The 23,772-nt window shown below is 42.7% G+C and overlaps 1 protein-coding gene across 2 annotated transcripts in view; it reads left to right on the plus strand.

Annotated features, from left to right (window-relative positions):
• PUR4 (purine biosynthesis 4) overlaps positions 1–23,772 on the plus strand; it is a 66,970-nt gene that overhangs the window by 16,483 nt on the left and 26,715 nt on the right. The window contains exons 3-17 of one of the 2 annotated variants that reach the window (XM_086499150.1): positions 17,749–17,850; positions 18,209–18,256; positions 18,355–18,484; positions 18,578–18,777; positions 18,929–19,027; positions 19,125–19,193; positions 20,098–20,205; positions 20,342–20,454; positions 20,577–20,703; positions 20,787–20,906; positions 21,020–21,091; positions 21,792–21,857; positions 21,945–22,034; positions 22,121–22,177; positions 22,282–22,335. In XM_086499150.1, the coding sequence (XP_086355276.1) occupies positions 17,749–17,850; positions 18,209–18,256; positions 18,355–18,484; positions 18,578–18,777; positions 18,929–19,027; positions 19,125–19,193; positions 20,098–20,205; positions 20,342–20,454; positions 20,577–20,703; positions 20,787–20,906; positions 21,020–21,091; positions 21,792–21,857; positions 21,945–22,034; positions 22,121–22,177; positions 22,282–22,335 (1,455 nt within the window). The remainder of the gene's footprint in view (positions 1–17,748; positions 17,851–18,208; positions 18,257–18,354; positions 18,485–18,577; positions 18,778–18,928; positions 19,028–19,124; positions 19,194–20,097; positions 20,206–20,341; positions 20,455–20,576; positions 20,704–20,786; positions 20,907–21,019; positions 21,092–21,791; positions 21,858–21,944; positions 22,035–22,120; positions 22,178–22,281; positions 22,336–23,772) is intronic. The other variant, XM_086499151.1, reaches the window with a different exon arrangement.

Here is a 23,772-nt window from a genome sequence, read left to right on the forward strand (position 1 = left end):
GTCTTTGGAGCATGCGGTTGTGTCGCGATTGAACTCCAACATTACATAGCATTATCTTTAAGAAATCCCGCTGCTCGAGAAATCTTGGATTCTTCTGTATAGTTTCCCAAAGCATAGATGTTGTCGAATTGTTGTAGGAACTGCAATGCTTTCTTCCAATCTTTCACCCCGGAAAAATAAAAAAATTTGATTGTCATGCCACCATCCTTGAAATTTTTGGGTTGGTTTGGCACATATCTCGGGTATAGATAATAAGGGTATCCATATGGGCTCCAACTATTGTAGCTTGGTGGCGGGGGTTGTGGCGGTGGGGGCAATGGCGGTGGCAAAGGCGGTTGCACTGGATCAGGGTCAGATGGCTGCACCTTATTCCTGAAGACTCCCTCGATCGGAGCAGACGGCTGAGAAGGTTGTTGGTTGGAAGCTCTCGTACTTTCTGGTGCCGGAGGAGGAGGATCCACCTGGGGCATCAGATGAGGTAACATGTAGTTCAAAAATAGTTGAAAACTTTTGCTGCATCGGATGATTCTGCTGAGGATACCGGGAAAGAATGTAGTGAAGCTCGTCTAGCAGAAACTGCAAATATTCTGTTGAATCCATGAACGCCATGTCTTGGGTTCTTTATTGGCTTATGCCCTGTAAGATTGAGCGATGAAGATGGGAGCGCGCACGATGCGTAATGAAGTAAGAGTGGGAGTGGCTAATAAGTCCCGGGTCGGGACCCGAAGTTACTTCAAATAAAATTCTAGTAGTCTCTGGTTTGCTTTGTCTGCTCTTTTGTAGGACTGGTATGCTTTCAGAAAAGCACACGCTTGATGCTCTGACACCTTGTCACAAGACGGACACCACGTGCTAATAGGAAAGAACAGACTGAACAAACTTTTAGCACTTCAATAACAAGTGAACTGAAAGAGAGACAACACACGACACGGAGTGGCGGTATTCCACCCCAGACAGTACTGGCTCCAAACCTTGGCGCCCCTTTCGGTATTTCTTTATATTGCATCAACACAGTACAAGTCGGTACTCCAGACTCTGCACCTGCTCCAGGAAGCATGCCAGAGAATGAGCCCTTAGCACATATTTAAAGGCCCTTGGCCTATGAAAAGCAGTTTACATGAAAAGCCTTCAAACTCAAAAGCTTCTTGTTCAAAAGCAATGCCAAAAAGTTGCCAACGTAAATCACGGAATTCCATACAACTGCCACGTAACCTTTGTCAGCGCGTTTTGCAGAAATCTGCTACGTCAGCACTGTCAGCGGAAAATCCAAAAACTGCCACGTCATCAGTTGCTACGCATGTGTGTGGGTCTTGCTTTATTTCAATCCTTTATGTCACTTGGGGCCCCATCGGACAGGGTGCCCATAAGTTGGTAGGACTTCTTCTTTTGTTACTTGTTCTTCTTAGGGTTTAGGCCTCTCGACCGACATCTGCAAGTTGGCTCCATTCTTCAGGGCTTTGACACGTCAGCAGTTTGTGACATGCCGAGCGGCAAAACACGATTAGAGAAAGACATAACTGGCATGCCACTTTGCATGAGACTTTGCCAATCGTCTTTCGATCGTGCTAGGTACTGAGGTGGCATAAACCGTGCCTTGCGTTTGTCTTGGAAGTACACACACTCACGCACACCCCACATTGTACTTCGTCTTCAAAACCTTTTGACTCACTGAACACAGTCACACGCTTTGCTGAATTCAAAAAACCTAGGGTACACTGCGCGCGTGCACACACACAACAGAGGTCGAAAGCTGTATACACACCCACACACAACACCCGCGCACACACAATTATACAAGTGAAGCAGCACCTAGGTCGAACCTTGACGTGCGGTAAACCACCGACTCAAGTAGCGAGCAATCCTCCCTCACGTGTGCCGTAAACCACCGACTCAAGTAGCGAGCAATCCTCCCTCACGTGTGGCAAAACCCACCAGCAATACGAGGCGCTGAGGGGATGAAAGGCAGCGCATGTAGAGGTTGAAGGCAGCATCGAGAGCAAAAGCGTTGGGCGATGGAGCAATTGCGCGTCACTCAATCACACCACACCGCGACCGTCACACACACACACACGCTCTATATCACACAGGTGAGTTCAAGTGGGATGAATGGTGGGAGGCCAACATCAAGGGGTGCATAACGCTGACTGATCTGACGGTACGGCGAGGATCTGTTGCGGGTAGGTGAGATTTGCGAGGCCAAGGGCTGAATTTGCGGTGTCTAAGTGCTAAAACTGAAAACGTTGATGTGCTAAGTAGGGAATGTGCGTTTTGGCAACTTGGAATGTGCGAATGCCGTTCGGACCGGCTCTTGATAAATGGAACGCCCAAAACGGGTGAACATTCTGTTGTCTTGTTTTGGTAGCATTAGAACATTTTTGGAACGTTTCGAGAAAGCTAAACGTGGGTGTCCAAAACAGGCATGTCCAGCCAGGCAGTATGAACTCATTCTGAGTGTGTGAATGGCCGAATGGGTACCTTTTAAAGAGGGGCTCTTTTTGAAAGGGGCTGTCACAAACTGCTGACGTGTCAAGTCACTGAAGAGTAGAGCCAACCTTCAGATCATGGCCGAGGAGCCTACAACCTAAGAAGAACAAGCAACAATAGAAGAAGAAGTCCTACCAACTTATGGGACCCCGTTCGATGGGGCCCAAGTGACATAAAGGGATTAAAATAAAGCAGGACCCACACACACACACACAAAGACTTGCGATGTTGATGCAGTGGCAGTAGTACAGACATTCCGGAAATTGCGTTGACATGCTGACGTGGCAGCCTGTACGGATTTCCGCGATTTGCGGTGCTGACGTGGCAATTGTACGGATTTCCGTAAATTGCGTTGGCAGCTTTTGGACCAGATGCTTTTGTGTTCGAAGGCTTTTCATGTAAACTGCTTGTTAGGTGCAGCGGAATGAATGTTGTATTTTCTCAAGATTAGTGATCTTTATTGCTCAAGGTTCCTTTTAGTTCTTAGGGAAAGAGAGAGAGCTTTCCGTCTTATGGAGAGTGCTATGATCACGAACAAAGTGAGTGGATTGTGCGTGCAAGTGAATGAGACTGAGAGAAGGAGAGAGAAGAGATACGACACTGAGAGGTTTGTAAAACCCTCCTCCGAAGGCCCCACTCTCGTCGACGAGAGTGGTCTATTCTTTGATTGCACAAAGGTGTACAATGCGTATGCAATGGACTATGCAACTTGGTCTATGCCGCCGCCGCCGCCGCTGCCGACGATGGTTAAAATCTGAGATCTTCTAATCGCTGAATTTCGGTGGCTGAAAATGACTGTTTTGGCTGCGTTTTCTTGGCTGAAAAATGAGTTTTCTTAGGGCTGAAAACTGATGGTCTTTACGGGCTGAATCTGCTACACTTTAGGTGAATAATGCCGGTCTTAATTTGCTGCTGAAATCCAAAAACGCCAGGGGCTGAAATTGGTCCTTCTTGTGGTCTGAATCTGCTACTTTTTCTATTGCTGAAATCCAAAACGCTAGAGACTGAGGTTGACCAAAAACGCTAGCTGATCTTGCATTTCCAAAAACGTTGGGCATGTGAAAAACGCAAGGCATGTGATGGTCTTTGCGGCGACGATCTGATGCAAAAAAGCCAAGGGCTTAGCTTTCCCTCGATGAATGCTGTTGAAAGCGCTAGGGATAGGAATCTGGTGCTTGGAGAAAACGCCAAGGCTTGGGATCTTGCTTGGAGGGAATCCACCAAGGTTCTGCTGAGAAGTTGCCTGTTGAGCAAGGTGCTCCTGCTGCCTCTTCTGCCAGGAAGTGCTAACTTGGGTTTGCTTATATATTAACTTAGCAAAATTGCCCTACCTACTTTTGTAGGAAAGTCACTTAAAAATAATAAGTGAAAATACCAATAAATAGGAAAATAGGCTAAATGCACTGGAAAATTCCCCTAATTGATGCTAATGGATTCTGATGGGAATTCTGATGATCATGCTGTGTGCAATCGGAGGATATGCATCTATGCTAAGTGACTGGGCATGCACGGTCTACGAATAGACTCACAAAAGTGCCAGATCATTGCTAATCTAGACTTGACTTGACTGACGGGAACCCTGCTATGGTGTAGCTTGTCCACGGACACATAGGGTTGGGATGTGTCACGTGACATCCCCTCCTCTTCAAAGTGAGGTACTGGTACCGAATTGTATGGCGTCGAAGGAGATCGCCAACAGCATCCGGAATCCTGGAAGGGACTCTTCGCCGGCCCACTCTGATGTGAGGGTCGTGCGGTACTTGAACTTCATAAAGGTCTGCAACGCTTGCTTCTTTGGGCTGCGCTGAAAGCGACACAAAGTCTTCTGTGGATCCTTCAATGCTTCAACTTCGTTGAGAGTCATGCTTCTTTCTTCTTCAAGAATCTCCATGGTTGAAAATTCCTGAAACAATCTCCAACACAAAACCATGAACATACCCATTCCATGTATAGTGAAGGAAAAAAATCTTGTCTTCTCTAAAGACTGTGTATGCAATGTAGATGAACATAGAAACGGAGTTACAACCCGTTCATCAAACACATGCAAACAATGCGGTCGAATCTTTTCTGTTTGATCGAAATCAATCGACTATGGCAAATCACAATGGAAATGCCCATGCTTGGTGCTCATACTATCATGTGATCTTTCGGAAACTGTGTCATGCCAAGGAAGAGACATGGAATGTGACTTCCTGACATAAAAACTTTTCAACTTTTCATGAACAGTCCGTATACATTCGTGCGCATTCATGAGAGAAACGTGCTCAACATACAATATGTCATGCCTAGGAAAAGGGATCACATAACGATGCTGACTAAAATACAGGAAACCTTCATGAATGAAACACTCGAACAATGCGTGCGTATCAATCATGCGAACACATAATACTTTCTGTGATGGTTCTTTGGACCAAGGCTTGAGAGCCAAGATCGGTTCATCCTGAATGATCGAATCGTCTTGTGGGGGTTCTTTAGACCTCGACTCGAAAGCCAAGATCGGATCTTCGTGATCGATCGAATCTACAATGAGGTCAGCTTCGCTAGAAAAAGCATCAACTAACACATCATCCTTGTGAACAATCACATCTTCTTCATGCAACTCATCATGCTTGTGAGAAATCACGTCTTGATCATCATGCTTGTGAGAAATCACATCTTGATCATGCAAATCATCATGCTTGTCATTGTCATCCAAATCATTATGCAAATCATTGGCATCCAAATCATCATGCTTATCATTGTGCTTCAAATCATCATGCAAATCATTATCATTTAATTCATCATGCTTCTCATCATCATGCAATTCGTGTGTGTCATGCTGTGGAGAAGAAGAGACTGAGAGAGTCTCCTTTTTCCGATTCTGTTGCATCTGTGCCTGAGCTTGAGAAAAGAGTCGCAATAACTCTTGCATTTGTGCTTTGTTCTCGCGATAAAATTCTGCTTCTATGGCTGCCCTTCTTTCTTGGTACTTACGCTCGATGGCTGCCATATCTTCTTCGTAGGCTTTTCTTTCTGCTTCTCTTTCTTGGTCCAACTCCTCCATAGGAGTTAGTGCAATCTTTGTCGTAGATGGGGAAGGGTCGGAAAGTACGAGAGCTTCCAACCGGCAACCTTCTCAGTCGTCTGTTCCGATCGGGGGAGTTTTCAGGAATATGGTGCAGCCATCTGACCCTGATCCAGTGCCACTGCCTTTGCCACCGCCATTGCCCCCACCACCACCACCACCACCACCACCACCGCCATCGCCACCAGGCTACAATGGTTGGAGCCCATATGGATACCCTTATTATCCATACCCGGTATATGCGCCTAACCAACCCAAAGATTTCAAGGATGGCGGCACGATAGTCAAATTTTTCACTTTTTCCTGGGTGAAAGATCGAAAGAAAGCATTGTAGTTCCTACAACAATTCGACATATACAAAAGAATCCAAGATTTCTCGAGCAGCGGGATTTCTTAAAGATAATGCTATGCAATGGTGGAGTTCAATCGCGACACAACCGCATGCTCCAAGGACCTAGCAAGCTTTCAAGACAGTTTTTGCACGCAGTTACATGACCTCTATGTTTGAAGTCCAGATTTTGGCAGAGTGGGGCAACTTGAAAATGCTTGCTATCGAAACCATGGACGACTATTACCAAAGGTTTATTGACGTGTACCTTCCGATGTCTTTCTTTAAGTTCATTTCCTTGGAGACCAGTGCGAGCGCTACACCATTGGACTACCATCACCATTGCAGGAATATTGTCGTTCCAAGCAAGTCTCTACCATGCAAGAGCTTATGGACCATGCCGCGGTCGGCTACAAACCGATGAAGGGAAAGCTAGAGTTTACCACAGAAGAACCTCCGGCCACTAACCACAACTCTTGCCAACAAAGAACAAATTCTGGAGAGTCTCGTGAAAGCCAACCGCAAAGGCCTCGTTTGACACCTCGACAACAAGATTCCTTACTACAAGAAGGTTGATGTTTTGGATGCTTTCAAAGGACATAACTATTTTGGTTGTCCCCAACGCACTGACAGACCAGCGGAGCCGACGCCCGCGCCAATGGTCGACAGAAACCCAGGACCATCTCTAGCCAAACGAGCTAAATTGGCCATTGGATTAGTACCTGACATCTATGGTATACGCCTTGAAAGTAAACTTCATCCATCTAGAATTCTTGAAGCAGTTGGACTTTGATTATGATGCAGAGGGTGGAGAAATTGAAGCTGAGCTAGCCATAGGGCAAACTCAAAAAGTGGTACTGCTCATTGGTGCTCTTCCAGTGACTCTCCAAGATTATCATGGAAAAGCCGATTTCCACATTATGAAGTTGGGCAATAGTGACGTTCTCTTGGGCATGCCTTGGCATGACAAGAATGATGCGATTCTCTAGGTTCGGAACCGAACCATCACCGTGATGCAGAAGGGCAAGCCAGTCGTCCTCGAAGTTAGGTTGTCTGAACAAAACCCTGAATGAACTATCTAGTTGTTTTATAGTTAGATACTTTGGAACTTTGTTTGAGAAAGTATTGTTTGAAACTTTGTTTGAAATGGATGGTATCTGTTTTAAATCTGTCTTGGTGCCGATTTGAATTGGCTGTCTCTGGTTTTAATACTGGTTTCAATGATTGGTGATTTTTACTCCTGGGTGGAGGGTGAGAAAAAATAATGTTGAGAATGCTTGTTCATACTCATGGCCCGGACCCTTGTGGTTATTTATGGGGGGAGTATTGAATGATTGAAAAGTGTTGTTTTTACTCATGGCTCGGACCGGGATGGTTATTTACGGGGGGAGTATTAAGAAGTCTGAGCAATCCTTACTCTCAGCACCTCCAAACGACGCAGGCTGCGGTCTGGGGGGCGTTTGGTTGTAAAAGGCCTCTATATCTCATGGCCCTGACCTTTTTAGGTTATTTGCGGGAGGAGTGATGAGGGAGTCGTTGAACAGCTCATGGCCCGGACGGGGATGGTTATTTGCAGGGGGAGTGTTCATCGGCGACTTTATGTTTATATGTCTTGTAACATGCATATGTGAGCATTTGTGTTGCATTGTGATGTGCCAACCACTGAATATTCCTAATCGGATGAGATAGCTTGGGTATGTAATTTTAGTGCATCAAGACACCCGTGGAAGGTCAGTGCGGTCTGGTGTGATGGCTAATTTTACTACGCCGGAATATCAAGAGTTCCAATTTGGACGAAACGAGAAACCAGAAGCCAACGCCTTAACAGAAAAAAGAGCAAATTGATTGTCCCTTGGAATGACCCTCGGAAATTTTGAGCTAACTTGAATTGTTTTGCAAATATGTTGTAATCGCGGACGATTACTTTCTTTCAAGAAGGGGGGATGTCACAAATTGCTGACGTGTCAAGTCACTGAAGAGCAGAGCCAACCTTCAGATCGCGGCCGAGGGGCCTAAAACCTAAGAAGAACAAGCAACAACAGAAGAAGAAGTCCTACCAACTTATGGGACCCCGTTCGATCGGGCCCAAGTGACATAAAGGGATTAAAACAAAGCAGGACACACACACACACACACACACACACACACACACACACACACATAGACTTGCACAATTGATGACGTAGTAGTAGTACGGATGCTTCGGAAATTGCGTTGACATCTGCCGTGGCAGTCTGTACGGATTTCCGTGATTTGTGGTGCTGATGTGGCAGTTGTACGGATTTCCATAAATTACGCTGGCAGCTTCTGGGCATCGCTTTTGGACCAGATGCTTTTGAGTTTGAAGGCTTTTCATGTAAACTGCTTTTGGGCCTAGGGCCTTTAAATATGAGGCCATGGGCTCATTCTATGACATGCTTCCTGGAGAAGGTGCAGTGTTTGGAGTACCGGCTTGTACTGTGTTGATGTAATATAATGAAATACCGAAAGGGGCGCCAAGGTTTGGGACCAATACTCTCTGGGTGGAATTCCGCCACTCCGTGTCACGTGTTGTCTCTCTCTCTCTCTCTCTCTCTCTCTCTCTCTCTCTCTTAGTTCAGTTGTTATTGAAGTGCTCAAAGTTTGTTTAGTCTGTTCTTTTCTATTGGCACGTGGTGCCCGTCTTGTGACAGGGGCCCTCTATGAAAGGGCTCTCTTTGCAAGCCAAATAAGAGATCCCCTTCCCCTCCTCTTCTGTCAGACTCTCATTGCACTTAGGCCTGAGCACTTGCAAGTCGAGCTTCAAGATCTACCTATCCCACCTCTTGCAAGTTCCAAGCACTCTCGGAAGTGATAACATGCTTCCCTCTCCCCACTTGTTCTTGTGCTCATAGCTTGTAGTGATGAACCATGCAGATTTTGCACCTTTTTGGTAGTGTACATCTCTTTGCACAAAGTCCTCTGCAGTTCCTTGGTTCCAAGTGCCCTTGTGATTATGACAAAACAAACGAGATTGAAATGCTACTTGCTAATAAATGATACCTGTTCTAATATAATCTAGCCTTTGCAAATGTCTACGTTATGAGCTGCTCTATGCAAGAGGGGTAGTTCCTTAAACGCCTCAAACGATTGAGGGCTTTTATGGAAGAACTTGTGTAATGAGTACTAACTAAAACATTCTTAAAAGAAGCCCAACGAATAGGACCATCACCAAAAACATGCAAATTCTCCAATTAGATTTTGCTAAAAACTTAAATCTTTCTTGATACAGATTATGACTACTTCTAGCTACTGAAAAGAAAGAAGGGTTGAAAAGATGTACCTGAGGGTTATCAACATTGCTTGTTGAAGCTGAAGAAGAAGTAAAAGTGTTTTTCATTTTTATAGTAAGGTCAGTGTTTCAGATCAATGCCCGCCTCAAGGCTAAAGATCCTAAGGCTAGATTGGTGCTAGCCACACCCCTCATTTGTATAGCAGGGCTGCTGCCAAGCAGTGAGGTCCTTAAATAAGGCTGCTTGCTACACTCAAAAGATCATCGACAATAGCGTGCAATCGAGTGCCCGTGTTAGGTGCAGCGGAATGAATGTTTGCGCTTTGCTCAATATGAGTGCTCCGAACTGTGCTCGAGGTTCCTTTTGTTCTTATGGAAGGGAGAGCCTTCCGTTCTTAACGAGAGAATGCTACGATCACAAACAAAGTGAATGGGCACTGTGCGTGCAAGTGTATGAGACTGAGAGATAGAGAGAGAAAAGAGATACGACACCAGAGACGTTGTAAAACCCTCCTCCGAAGGCCCCACTCTCGTTGGCGAGAGTGGTCTACTTATTGATTGCACAAAGTGGTACAATGACGATGCAGTGGACTGATGCAACCTGGGACTATGTCGGTGGCGACGACGATGACTTAAGGGCTGAAATCTGCGGTCTCCTATTTGCTGAATTTCGGGGCTGATTCGGACTGCTAAAAAATGCTGGTTTGCTGCGTTTTGAGGGCTGAAAATGGGGTACTTTTGCAATCATCTAGGGCTGAATCTGCTACTGAACCCTATGTGTCCGTGGACAAGCTACAGCATGATCAGGGTTCAGTCAGTCCAGTCAGTCTAGATTAGAAGTAATCAGGCACTTTTGTGAGTCTATTCATAGACCGTGCATGCCCAGTCACTTAGTGTAGATGCATATCCTCTGGTTGCACACAGCATGATCATCGGTATTCCCATCAGAATCCATCAGAATCAGATAGGGGAATTTTCCAGTGCATTTAGCCTATTTTCCCTATTTTTGACATTTTTCACTTATTATTTTTAAGCGACTTTCCAACAAAAGTAGGTAGGGCAATTTTGCTAAGTTAATATATAAGCAAACCCAAGTTAGCATTAAATGGCAGAAGAGGCAGCAGGAGCTTCCCGCTCAATAGGCATCTTCTTAGCAAGAACCCCCAAGCACCATCAACCTTGGCGTTTTCACCTCCCATAGCCTAGCGTTTTTGGCATCGCTATCTTCTCCACCTATCTGGCGTTTTGATGCTGTGCCTTCATCGCCAACCTCCCCCGACTCCCAGCGTTTCCATTAACGGTACCAGATCTGCTAGCGTTTTTCACTAACGCTACAAGGACAGCAGCGTTTTCTATTTTCAGCCCTTCTTGGCAGCAGATGGTCAGCGTTTTCAGCATGCATGAACAGTAGCAAATTCAGCCCTAGATGATTGCAGAAGTACCCCATTTTCAGCCCTCAAAAACGCAACAAACCAGCGTTTTTTAGCAGTCCGAATTAGCCCCGAAATTCAGCAGATAGAAGATCGCAGATTTCAGCCCTTAAGTTGTCGTCGTCGCCACCGACATAGGCCCAGGTTGCATTAGTCCATTGCATCGTCATTGTACCACTTTGTGCAATCAATAAGTAGACCACTCTCGCCAACGAGAGTGGGGCCTTCGGAGGAGGGTTTTACAACGTCTCTGGTGTCGTATCTCTTTTCTCTCTCTATCTCTCAGTCTCATACACTTGCACGCACAGTGTCCATTCACTTTGTTTGTGATCATAGCATTCTCTCATTAAGAACGGAAGGCTCTCCCTTCCATAAGAACAAAAGGAACCTTGAGCACAGTTCAGAGCACTCATCTTGAGCAAAGCGCAAACATTCATTCCGTTGCACCTAACATTGGTATCAGAGCTTTGGTAGTGTTCTGTATCACTCAAGGAAAGAACCACAAGAACCACATAATTTTTTTTTTGCTTGTTGCGGTCGCACGAACCCAAGTTCACTTGGGCGTGTCGATTCCTAATCGTGTTTTTGAAGAGTGACAGGAATCCCAAGAAAGAAGAGCTTGTCCAACCTCCCCTTCTGCCTCTTTTCACTCATTGAGAGCGGACCGTGCACTTAGCGGCCGGCCAATCGACGTGAGGTGGGAAAAAGCAACCTTGGTGTGAGCGCAAGGCCGCCAAGGGGTGTGCCTGCGGAAAAGAGTAGAACTCGGTGAAGAGAAGATCCTTCTCTAACATAGATTGCAAGCGAAAGAAGAAACTCAAGAACATCAAGACCCGCAAGAACCTCAAGAACTCAAGAATCCCAAGAACCAAGACTCCCAAGAACCCAAGTTCCTCGTGAACTTAAGAACCCAAGACCACAAGAATCCACAAGAACCCACGACTTCAGTGGATGGTCATCACTCGAAGCGGAATGGATACTTCGCTTAGAGGTGATGAGCATGAGAGAGGCGAAGAAGAATTTTCCCCACCAGGAGGTTTTTCCGACCCTCCCCTTTCCCCATCTACCCCAAGGATTGCACTAACTCCTATGGAGGCTTTGGACCAGATGTTTATGGAAAGGAAGTTAGAACGTGAAGCAAGAAATGTAGAAAGAATGGTAGAAATGTATCGCAAACACGTAGAAAGAAATGCAGAAAGAGAAGCAGAAAGACAGGCAACCAAAGCAAGACAAGAACATAGCGACCGACACATGAAAGAGTTCTTGCGACTCTTTTCTCAAGTGCAGGCACAGATGCAAGAGATTCAGGAGACGGAGACTCTCTCAGTCTCTTCTTCTCCCAAGCATGACACACAGGATTTGCATGATGATAAGCATGATGATTTGAATGACAATGATAAGCATGATGATTTGAATGACAATGATAAGCATGATGATTTGGATGATAATGATGAACATGATGATTTGCATGATCAAGATGTGATTTCTCACAAGCATGATGATTTGCATGAAGATGACATGATTGTTCACAAGGATGATGAGTTAGTTGATGCTTTTTCTAGCGAAGCTAACCTCGTTGCAGATTCGACCAGCCACGAAGAATCGATCTTGGCTCTCAAGCCTAGGACTAAAGAACCCCCTCAAGAAGAACCGATCTTGGCTCTCGAGCCTCGGTCCAAAGAACCCTCACAGGAAGTATTATTTGTTCGCATGATTCATACGCACACATTGTATGAGTGTTTCATTTGTGATCGTTTCCTGTATTTTAGTCAACGTCTTGATGTGATCCCCTTTCCTAGGCATGACATATTGTACGTTGAGCACGTTTCGCTCATGAATGAGCACGAATGTATGCGGATTGTTGATGAAAAGCTGAAAAGTATGCATTCAAGGAAGTCACATTCCATGTCTCTTCCTTGACATGACACAGTGCCCGAAAGAGCACATGAAAGTATGAGCACCAAGCATGAGCATTTCCGTTGTGAATTGCCACAATTGAAACTTGATTGCTCTAGATCATAAGAGAAAGATTCGATCTCATTGTTTGCGTGTGTGGTGAACGTTTTGGCACTCCGTCTATTTGTCCATCTACATTGCATGCACAGTCTTTAGAAAAGACAAGATTTTTTCCACTCACTTTACATGGAATAGGTATGTTCATGGTTTTGTTTTGGAAATGGTTTTAGGAATTTTCAGCCATGGAGATTCTTGAAGAAGAAAGAAGCAGGACTCTAGACGAAGTTGAAGCATCGAAGGAGCCACAGAAGACTTTGTCGCTTTCGGCGCGGCCCAAAGAAGCAAGCGTTGCAGACCTTTATGAAGTACAAGTACTGCACGACCCACACATCAGAGTGGGCCGGCGAAGAGTCCCTTCCAGGATTCGTGTCACGTGACAGCCCGTGATCCCTTGCTAGAATCACTACTCAACCTCTCCTCTCACAAGAGATATTTCATGAAACCCTCAATCGTTTGAGGCGTTTAAAGCAAGAGAGGCTAGCTATCTCAAGTATCGATTGCCCTTGTAGTAAAACTACCTTTTCTTCTTACGTAGATGGAGCTTTGGGTCATGTAGTTACTGCCGATTGTTCTATCCTTCCTTCGGATTCCTTGAAAGACCTTTTCTCAAGAGGTACTAAATATAGGCTCCCTTCTTTAAACAACTCTTGCCTTCTCAAAGCCATAGAAAAAGGAATTTCTAGTTTCGTAGTAAAGTTTGAGGAGTCTTTAGAAGCTCAAGGTATTTTTACCCTTTGGAAGTCTGTAATTCTCAAGAAAGCTTCTTTGAAATTAGTATCTTGCTCTCGGAACATTTCTTTAGGAAGGAATAGCTTATCTTCTTCTGATCGTGATTCTCTTAGGAAATTTCATTGTGATTTTGTAATCTCTTATGTAGATAAGTGCTCTAATAACTTTGTTGTTACGTGCAAAAAGTTCTATTTAGAATGCTTGTTAGGTGAAGTAAACTCTCAGACTTACAATGATTGTGATCTTTCAATGCAAGAGGTTATCTTGAAACATCAAGACTTTTGTAAGTCTTTTGGTTTCAAGTGCCAGTCTAAATTACCTTTTTTATATACCGTTTGGAAGTTCCACAAGAACCCTATAAAGCCTAGATTTATAGCTGCTTCTTGTAACACCTCTTTGACCTCAAGGTATTTTTACCCTTTGGGAGTCTGTAATTCTCAAGAAAGCTTCTTTGAAATTAGTATCTTGCTCTCGGAACATTTCTTTAGGAAGGAATAGCTTATCTTCTTCTGATCGTGATGCTCTTAGGAAATTTCATCGTGATTTTGTAATCTCTTATGTAGATAAGTGCTCTAATAACTTTGTTGTTACGTGCAAAAAGTTCTATTTAGAATGCTTGTTAGTATCTCAAGAAAGCTTCTTTGAAATTAGTATCTTGCTCTCGGAACATTTCTTTAGGAAGGAATAGCTTATCTTCTTCTGATCGTGATGCTCTTAGGAAATTTCATCGTGATTTTGTAATCTCTTATGTAGATAAGTGCTCTAATAACTTTGTTGTTACGTGCAAAAAGTTCTATTTAGAATGCTTGTTAGGTGAAGTAAACTCTCAGACTTACAATGATTGTGATCTTTCAATGCAAGAGGTTATCTTGAAACATCAAGACTTTTGTAAGTCTTTTGGTTTCAAGTGCCAGTCTAAATTACCTTTTTTATATACCGTTTGGAAGTTCCACAAGAACCCTATAAAGCCTAGATTTATAGCTGCTTCTTGTAACACCTCTTTGACCGAGGTTTCCAAATGGCTTAGTTATTGTTTTAAAGCCATTTTACCTAGCGTAAATGAATTTTGGAAAAATATGCTAAAGGAAGCAGAGGTACTGTCACAAACGGAAGCGCATAACAATATAAAATATACTCAGATAAATAGAATTTATCACTTAATACTGAAGCCAGAGGATATAGAGAGAAATAAATAGAGAGAGAGAGAGAGTGAGAAGATCAACACAGTACTGGGGACCAGAAGATGGGCTGGTCCCTCCCCTTAAAGAGAATTCTTTATTAGGGAGAATCTTTTTACAAGCACAAGAACTGGAGAAAACCCCTCCGTTTTAAATCTTTGACTCGATGGTCGTTCCTTCCCGTATGGGAAATGTGAGAGACGAGCTCTCAATTCTTTTTTCGTCTGTACTCGGAGTCGAGACTCCGCAGACAATTTCCGAATTCCGTTCTCGGAATTCCCAAGCGTAGGCCGAAGCCTTCTCGCTTCTCCTTCGCGATGAAGTACCTGCAAACACACACGCAAACACGTGACAACAATTCGTATGGCGAATCCACAATAGATACCTGTCGCTCTTGCGCGGGAAAAGCGACTTCCGTGCTTCGTAGTCTTGCGATCTCTCGCGTCTTCTAGCGGCAGAGTCTTCTCTTGCTGGTGTTGGTAACCCCCTTTCAGTGAGGGCATGTGGTGCTTTTATAGCTTCTTCGCTACGGCACGAATAGCTGCTCGTGTAGAGATCGCGGCCATTTTTTTTAAAAAATAATTTTTTTTCGATGTTCTGCCAGAAAAAGAGAAAGAGAAAACGCTGGCTGATCTGTTGCCTTATTTATCGGATGGCTGCCCACTTATTAAATGGGCGGCCGGCGTATTTTAAAAATAGTATGAATCTGCCCAAAAACTCAATAAAACCTTATAAGTTAAAAACAATGCTTTCACAACACTTCCCAGGCGTCCCTGGATGCAACCACATGCACAAATGCAATGCAGACATAGATTCCTCGCGGGAAAGCGTTTGCTCTTCTCGGAAAACTCGTTCAAATTTTCCGCTTTTTAAGAAAAGCTTCTCAGAACCCATCTTTATTCTTGTGCTTGCGTCTTTACGCGTATTCCTCTTTTCCAGTTCGGATTTCCTCTCGACTATGGATATCCCCTTTCCGATGCACTCGTCACTCACCTTGTGACGCATCAAGAATATCCATCACCTAGTTCTTTTTTCACCGAACTTACGGTACAATCCCCTTCACGATGCTCTATGTCACCCATCCTATGACGCATCAGAGATGTCCGTTCCCGGATGGTCGGATACTTCTTCCCGATGCTCCCTGTCACCCATCCGATGTGACGCATGAGAAGTACCCGTTCCTGGTGGCCTTACAGATATTCCCGTTCACAGTGCTCTCGTCATTACTTTGAATGACGCACTAGGAATACTCTGTACTCGGATGTCTCCAATGAGAAAAACCCTCTCACTAAAAATTCCAATAATTCATTTTGAATTATTTTTCCTGGTGTTCCAAGCGAGAAAACCCTCTCACTTATAAATCCAATAATTCATTTAGAATTATTTTTATGTCAGGTAAAGCCAATTTAGCAACACGTACCTATCGATTTAAGTTGGGTTTTACATGATTCAATAGGTGTGATTCTTGTTTTAAAGTTTTTGAACTCTTCAAGAAGCCTTAAGGAGAAATCTTCTCCTTTATGTGTCCAAACTTTTGACTTTACAACGCTATACACGAAGCTAAATTTGGAGGACCTTAAATTTAGAGTCAAGTTTCTTATTTCAAAAGTTTTGCGTACAAGCTTGAGAAGGATAGGTACAAGGCATTGCTAGTAGAAAAGTAAGCCTTGAACTTTGACTTCTTATGGCTGAAAAATAAGAATGTAGATGTAGACAAAGGAAGAAAGAGATTCACTAGGATTGTAGATGACATTGACATCATATTTTGGTTAGATTTTCTTTTGGACAATTTATATATAACCATCGGCGACTTTCTTTTCAAGCAAACAATTGGTATCCGTATGGGCACCAATTGTGCTGTTTTTCTTGCTAATTTCTATCTTTTTACTTATGAGTTTGATTTTATGGAACGTCTTGTCCTTGTTAACACTTGCCCAATATTTTTGCACAAGTTATGCAATGTAAGACGCTTTGTAGATGATATTTTTTTCCCTGACGTTCCTTCTTTTCAAGATTTTATGTACTTGAATTCGAGTTCTGTAGGCGGAGGAATTTATCCCAAGGAGTTTTGTGAACTTAACTGTACCACAAATAGTTTAGACCTTAAGATTTTTCAGACTCCCTTGGGATTAGAAGTAGTTATCTATGATAAGCGCCTTGAACCAGAATATGCCAATCTAAAAATCATCCGTATGCCTCACATTTCTTCGAACATTTCTCTTTTAGCTAAGTACGGTGTCATTTGTCTCAACTATTTAGATTTTCTCGTCTTTGTTCTAGTAAATCTACTTTTGTTGTTCAATCTTGCCATCTTATTTCTTGACTAGTTGAAAAAGGATACTCATTCAAAAGAATCATGAAAGACATTCGTTCATTTTTGCATCGTAGTAAGTTTATTTTTAATGTTTCTTCCTTTGGAATGTTCTAGATAATCAGTAGTAAATTCAATCGAAGTGGGGATTAAAAAGCCCACTTATTGTTTGACTTAATAACACCTTATGTTGTTGTTTTGATCTTTAGCGCTTCTAGTATTTTTACTATAGCTTGACAAATGCTAGCCTTTATCATGGCTGAGTATGCCCATCACCTCCGGAGGGTGATAGAAACTCAGCTCGTTGGTTTTGTAGAGTACGTTCAAAGCATGAATGACCTCTATATAAATCTGCACCTACTCTTGGGCACTGACGACGTGAGTAGGGATGTCATAGTTGTTGTCCAAGCTATGCATGATAAAGGTGATAATCTTATTCTTCCTGTTTGGATAAGCAGCGAAGTTGAGATCAAATATTGTCAAGTTTGGTTCTTTGCTCTTCGTAGGTTTATAGTAGTATTCATTTTTCGATTTCGTATTTAGCCTACCTGAGGACTTAAGAATGTGTTCTGTTAGAAGTTGTTGTGTGAAGTTTGATTTCTAGGATTAAGTTTTTAAGATGTCTTATTCTTTTTTTGCTTAAAGTTGAGTACTCGTTTTAAGCCAAGTAAGTTGCGTCAACTTATTTTACACATGCCTTTTCTAAAAACATTTTTAAGTTAATAATGTTTTTTTTAATCTAGTTTTGTTTCTTAGCAAACAAAGTGATTTAGTTAGTTAGTTTGTTTGTTTGTTTTTGTTTTTCTTTTCTTTTCTTGTGTCCCTTGCTTTTATAGTTTTATGAGTGCTTTATTCCCTCTTATCATTCGCGAGTTCAGACTATTCTGAACTCATGAAGGTATATGTTAATTACTCAAGTAGCAGCCACTGTGTATGACTTTCTTTTCTTTTGCTCCAGGTGGTCACAGCTGTCAAAGAGAAAAGCACATTCAATCACATTTTGCACTATTATCGCAAGCCATTTTTGTCAGAAAGTGCAGTTGCTGAACTTTTAAAGAGAGTAAGTTGCCTCACCCGTTTTGGTTTAAGGCTCTGTTTGCCTATTTAAGATTTTTGCGAGTCAAGGGAAGCCCCAAATCTGTAATAAAGGTTTCTTATTGGCATCTAAGAACATCCAAGGCAATGCTCTTGCTAATGGTTTCGTTGAACTAAGCCTTGAGAATGTTCAATAAAGCAAGGAAGTATGTAACATGCATATATTGGCTTTATTTGTGAATATGATCCGTGTCTAAGAACATCTAACAAAGCAAGGAATTATGTAACCTGCATTTATTAGCCTTACTTTTCATGTCAAGAAGTTTTTCCTAGTGCTTTTAGAGATTCATGATGTGCACAGTTGCTGGATTATTGTCTGCCAGGTTCAAGAAAAAGTAGCTCCACATGTTCATTCCCTTGACACGGAACAGGTAAGCTAGCAAAGAACTGGAACATAAGAATTTTATTCCTACTACCTTAGGCTATATTACTTTATGACTTTTGATCAATGAGGGCCTTCTGTATACAGTGCTTCAATGTGGCTCTGAGCTCAGATATCGGGAAAGAGAAGCTAGAAGTTCTTGAATGGCTCTTAAAAGAAACATTTGAGCCAGATTTATTGCAGTGTCAAAGTCTGTTGGAAAAGCGAGGTCCGGCAGGTAGAATCGATATTTCGCAGAGGGGTTACGTTTTGAAAGGAGCACTATGTCGCCTTAACAGTTGACATTGCAAAGTTGCATTTTATGGCACAGATAATTCCTTTTCTTATCTAGTGGAAGTGGGTCCTCGGCTCTCTTTTACGACTGCTTGGTCTGCGAATGCTGTGTCAATATGCAAAGCTTGTGGCCTAAGCGAGGTGATTCGGATTGAGCGTTCCCGGCGTTATGTGCTTTCTGTTAAGGGTGATGATCCCCCTTTGGATTTAAGCCAATTGGAATTGTTCTCTGCATTGGTGAGCTGTTTGAATATTTGATGTGTACATAAAGCCCAAGACAGTTTATGGTCTTTAAGTGAGGGTTATTTACACTTTTATTTGTTTCCTTCTACTTTCGTAAGGGAAGTCTTGTTCTATACTAAGGGACCTCAATGACTATTGGGAGCAGGTTCATGATAGGATGACAGAGTGTGTTTACCCATCTAAGTTGACATCCTTTGAAACCAATGTGGTGCCAGAACCAGTTTTCCAAGTGCCAGTTGTGGAGGTACTTCTTATTTGAACACCAAGGATTCAGGTTTCTCTTACAAGTTTTGCCGGAAGTACAACTGCCAATATGAGAATGTTGTTTGTTTCGTGTGAAGAAAGGACAAGAGGCTTTGGAGGCTATCAACCAGAAAATGGGACTTGCTTTTGATGATTTTGATCTGAAGGTGCGGTCTTCCTCACTCAAGTCAAAGGGAATTTTAAGAAGTCGTGCAGTTTTTCAGGCTCAGTAGGTTCTGAGTTTTATCTTTGTTTCTGCAGTTTTAGAAGAAAAACTGGTTAGTGTCTCTGAAGCATTCAATTTTTATCATCAACTTTTTACCATTGTAGCAAGTGTGAGCTCGTGCTTTGGAGAAAGACAGAAAGATATATTTCCGTTTTTAAAAGGCCAAAATGGCCCATGAGACCAGAACAAGGTACCATTGATGATGATAATTCTCATCCTTAAGGTTACAAAAAAAGAAAGCATAATCCTCACTGAAACCCTAGCTAAAATAGAAGAGAGAGATTTCTTGTATGACTCTGAAGCTGTCGGCTACAACTGGCAAGTCATACGAGTAGTCTCTCCTTCGTTCCAACATCTCCATGAAGGATTGCCTCAAGAGGAAGAGGCCATGACGTCCCTTTTGTGCTTTTATGAGGGTGGAAAGATCGTTAAGAGGGGTGATGACACACTTTCTAACAATATCGCTCTTCAATTCTGACTAAAATGGCAAAAAAGCGTGAGTGGCAGTTGATGTGCATTACATTCTTGTACTGGCATATGAGCCACTGAATGTGCAGTTTAGCTTTTAAGTCCAGTTTTTGCTAGTGTCTCCATTGTCTTTGTGCTTCACCCTACTTCAACTTCAAAGAGATGTTATGAGAAAGGTGCATACAAAGGAATGCTATTTGGGTACATTGTTTTAATTCCTCTTGCTGCAATACACATTATTTTCTCTATTCAAGGTAGCCGTTTACAGTTTTGGGGCAAGAGATCTAAGTGTAAAGCTTCTTGCAAGGTTTGATCTTTTAAACATTTTGTTATTGTGTTAGTTACCTAATGATTGCTTGCGTCATCTTTTAATGCAGTACTACACCAATCTTTTTCAAAATGACATAAAACGCAATCCGACAAATGTGGAGCTCTTTGATATTGCGCAATCTAACAGTGAACACAGCAGACATTGGTTTTTCAAGGTAGAAGTTTCACCTCTCAAATGCTTTTTCTTTGGAATATTTTCAAGCTATAAATGCTGCATAATACTTAAATTTTCAAGCTATAAATGCTGCATAATACTTAAATTTTCCAGTCTTTTTCCATTGTTTTTGTCAGGGTGAATTGGTGATTGATGGGAAAATTGTAGCTAGTTCATTAATGGATCTTGTGAAGGATACTCTCAAAGCAAATCCGAACAACTCTGTTATTGGTTTTAATGACAATTCAAGGTACTTGCAGCCAGCTTTATTCTTTGAAGCTAAATTATGTTGCATGAACACTTGAATCACTTCACAAATTTCTTTCTTGTGCCCATATATAATGTTTGTTTTTGTACTATCATTTTTTTCAGTGCTATAAGAGGTTTTCTTGTTGATGTTCTTCGTCCAAAGAATCCTGGTTCCCCCTCTGCCCTTCTAACATTCTCTCGTGACCTTGACATACTTTTCACGGCTGAAACACACAATTTTCCATGTGCTGTAAGTTGCTTTCTTTCCACACATTATTATTTATATCTGCTTCACATTATTACTACTAACTTTGTGTCTGGTTGGATCTACAGGTTGCACCTTTTCCTGGAGCAGAAACAGGTGCAGGCGGCCGCATAAGAGATACTCATGCAACGGGCACAGGTTCTCTGGTGGTTGCGTCAACTGCTGGTTATTGTGTTGGAAATCTTCAAGTGAGTGTTTTTTCATTCCTGCACTGTAGCATTATCCTTGTATTGAGTGCTGAAGTGTCATAATCACCTGGAGTATGAGTAAATTTCCCAACAAATTTTCATCTGACTTACAGCTTGATGGTGGTATAGCTCCTTGGGAAGACTCAACCTTCATTTATCCCAACAATTTAGCTTCCCCGCTTCAGGTACAAATAATGTTTTAGGTTTTCCCATTTGAATGTTTTTGTAAGCTGAGCTCTGAGCTGAAGGCAAAAAATTTGATACCCTGTCATGGAGACAGAAGAGACTCTTCTTTTATGGGTCAAAAAGCATATTATGGTGGTATGTGTGTCTTTCATTTTTGGAAGCTGTGCCTTACGCTTCATGGTAAAGATCCTTCTTTTTATGGGTTAAATAAAGATTTGGTAGCATCTGCATCTTTCACTTTCTACAATTGCACCTGCAGAAGCTGTGCTTTGTGCATGATGGTTAAGCTGTGCCTAATGGTTAATGGCTTTTGGATGCTCACTTTTGTTATTTCAATCCCTTAAATCCATAATTATAACTTTGACTCTTTACAGATATGTTTGATTCTTCCTTTTAAAATTTTCCTTCTCGAGAGGAACTAGCTGTTTTTGAAGAGAAGGCAGTGTTTATTCTGTCTCTTCACCTTGTACCTAGTTCTGAGATCTTAAACTTTTCACTTATTGGCCATTGTTGTTCAGTCAGCCGCAACAAGACTGCTGCTTTCTCGGATATCTAACTAAAATTTTTACAGCCTTCCCACCTTTGAAGGCGCACAGCTGCCTTTTCTGCGTGGTTTAGTCAGTGATAAATTTCAATGCTCTTTTGTGAAATTTAGTAGAAGATTGAAAAGGATTTCTCTAAGAGCTAACTTTTATGCAGATTTTGATTGATGCTAGTGATGGTGCATCTGATTATGGCAACAAGTTCGGAGAACCCTTGATCCAGGTTTTCACTCTTTAGCACATCCCAACACAATGGAGGCTGTGTAGGTGTGTCTTCTTTAGAAGGCACAAATTAACAAATTATTTTCAGGGCTTTACTCGAACCTTTGGAATGAAACTCCCGAATGCAGAGCGGCGAGAGTGGCTTAAGCCTATCATGTTTAGTGGTGGTATTGGGCAGGTCTAACATCAAAGTTCTTGTTGTGCTTCAGTAGCCTGGCAAAAGAGTAGGGCAGTGAATTGTTGTTTCTGTTTGGCCTCTTTCAGATTGATCATGAGCATGTCAAGAAAGGGGAACCTGAACGAAGTATGCTTGTTGTTAAGGTTGCCCCTTGAGGTTTCAGTTTCTTCCTTTTATGCCAGGAGCTTTTACAGCTCAAAATCCATTTGAGAATAGTAATAGAGTATTTGGTGCATTTTATTAACAGATTGGAGGACCAGCTTACAGAATTGGAATGGGAGGTGGGGCAGCATCTAGCATGGTAAGTGTGAGCACCAATTTTATATCAAGTTTTACTTCAATTGAGTGAAGTGTTTATATCATATTCACATTTTTATTGTTCAAATTGGCACGTTTAACATGCCTTAAGGCACAAGGGTATGCAGTGACAATAGTTTGCAGCATTCATTTGAGTGCAAGAAAAATTTGAGTCAAGCTCTTTAGCATTTACTGGTACCTGTTTACTCTGCCGTGCCTTCATCCATGAGAAATCCACCAGGATCCGTCATTAGCGAGTCCAGACTGTTGTCTCATTTCTTACTTTATAAATATCTTCACGTGCTTTGTAGCTCACACGGGGTTGCTTGGGGACACTTTATCTTCACACGTTGATCATGATGCGACCTGTTTGCGCTGCCATTGGCATGTGCCAGGGTTCTTGTGCCTCAATTTGTGGGGTTGTTTGACGTCTCACATGGTATGACGTGCAGTCTAAACACTCGTGATCCACTTTGCAGTTTGGTGGCTTGTGCAGTTTTCGGGTCCTGTTCCTATTTTTGAGAGGAGGATATTTGTTCATGCTCTTCATCACAGGGTGCTTTTGTGGGGCTTTGGATGTGTTACCTTCCTCTGTTTACGTACAGTCTGGGAGTCTATTTTTTGGATTATCTCCAACATTACCTTGTGGTGCCTTTGGAAGGCTCTATGCTTGTGCATGTCTAGCCATAAGCCTTTCCCCACAATTGGCGCACACAACTTCTTTCCAGGCAGAGCTGGTACATTCTCTTTGGACCCAGTGGGACTCTGCATGGGGCTCCCTGGGGTAGTGCAAGTGGAGTGCCTATTTTGTTATGTCCCTTAAGACATTGTCTGAGCTGTGTTTGCCCAGCTTGAGGTTAAGGAGATGTATAAATAGGATCTTGGGCTGTTTTGTGAGCCATCTTTGTGATCACCACCCTCGGACTACAGACCCATGGGAGTGCTATCCTAGACATCCAAGGGGTGCGGGATGGTGGTATGGGACACCTCATCCTTAAAGGTGTGGCACTAGGCTCAGGGCTGAACTAGCGAGGCTCCATGGTTGGTTACATGTTGTTGTGCTCGGCTTGTGTGGTGTGTTTTGGATGGATCCTAGGGGAGCATGACCATTGTGATTAAAGCATCTTCCTGCTTTCTTTCATGTGACACTACAGTTTGCACAGAGCCACCATAGCCCATTGCAATGCACTGGACCACTTCAATCAGCATATGGTGGTATGAGACCCTTCTAGTGGGAGAAGTGGACTTGAGGTGCAATTCAAGCCTCTGGAGAGAATCGATGGTAAGTCTTTTTTTTCCCATTGTCTTGTTGATTCTTGTGTGTGGAGGTTGATGAAAGATGTTGGTTTGAATCATATCATGCATGGTGCACAGTGCACCACTGTACCCGTGAACATAGGTAACCATGGAGGTTTCCCCTAGAGCTACCATACTGGGGACT

Source organism: Adiantum capillus-veneris, chromosome 24 (genome assembly GCF_014529385.1).
Source record: "Adiantum capillus-veneris isolate H3 chromosome 24, ASM1452938v2, whole genome shotgun sequence".
Taxonomy (NCBI): Eukaryota; Viridiplantae; Streptophyta; class Polypodiopsida; order Polypodiales; family Pteridaceae; genus Adiantum; species Adiantum capillus-veneris.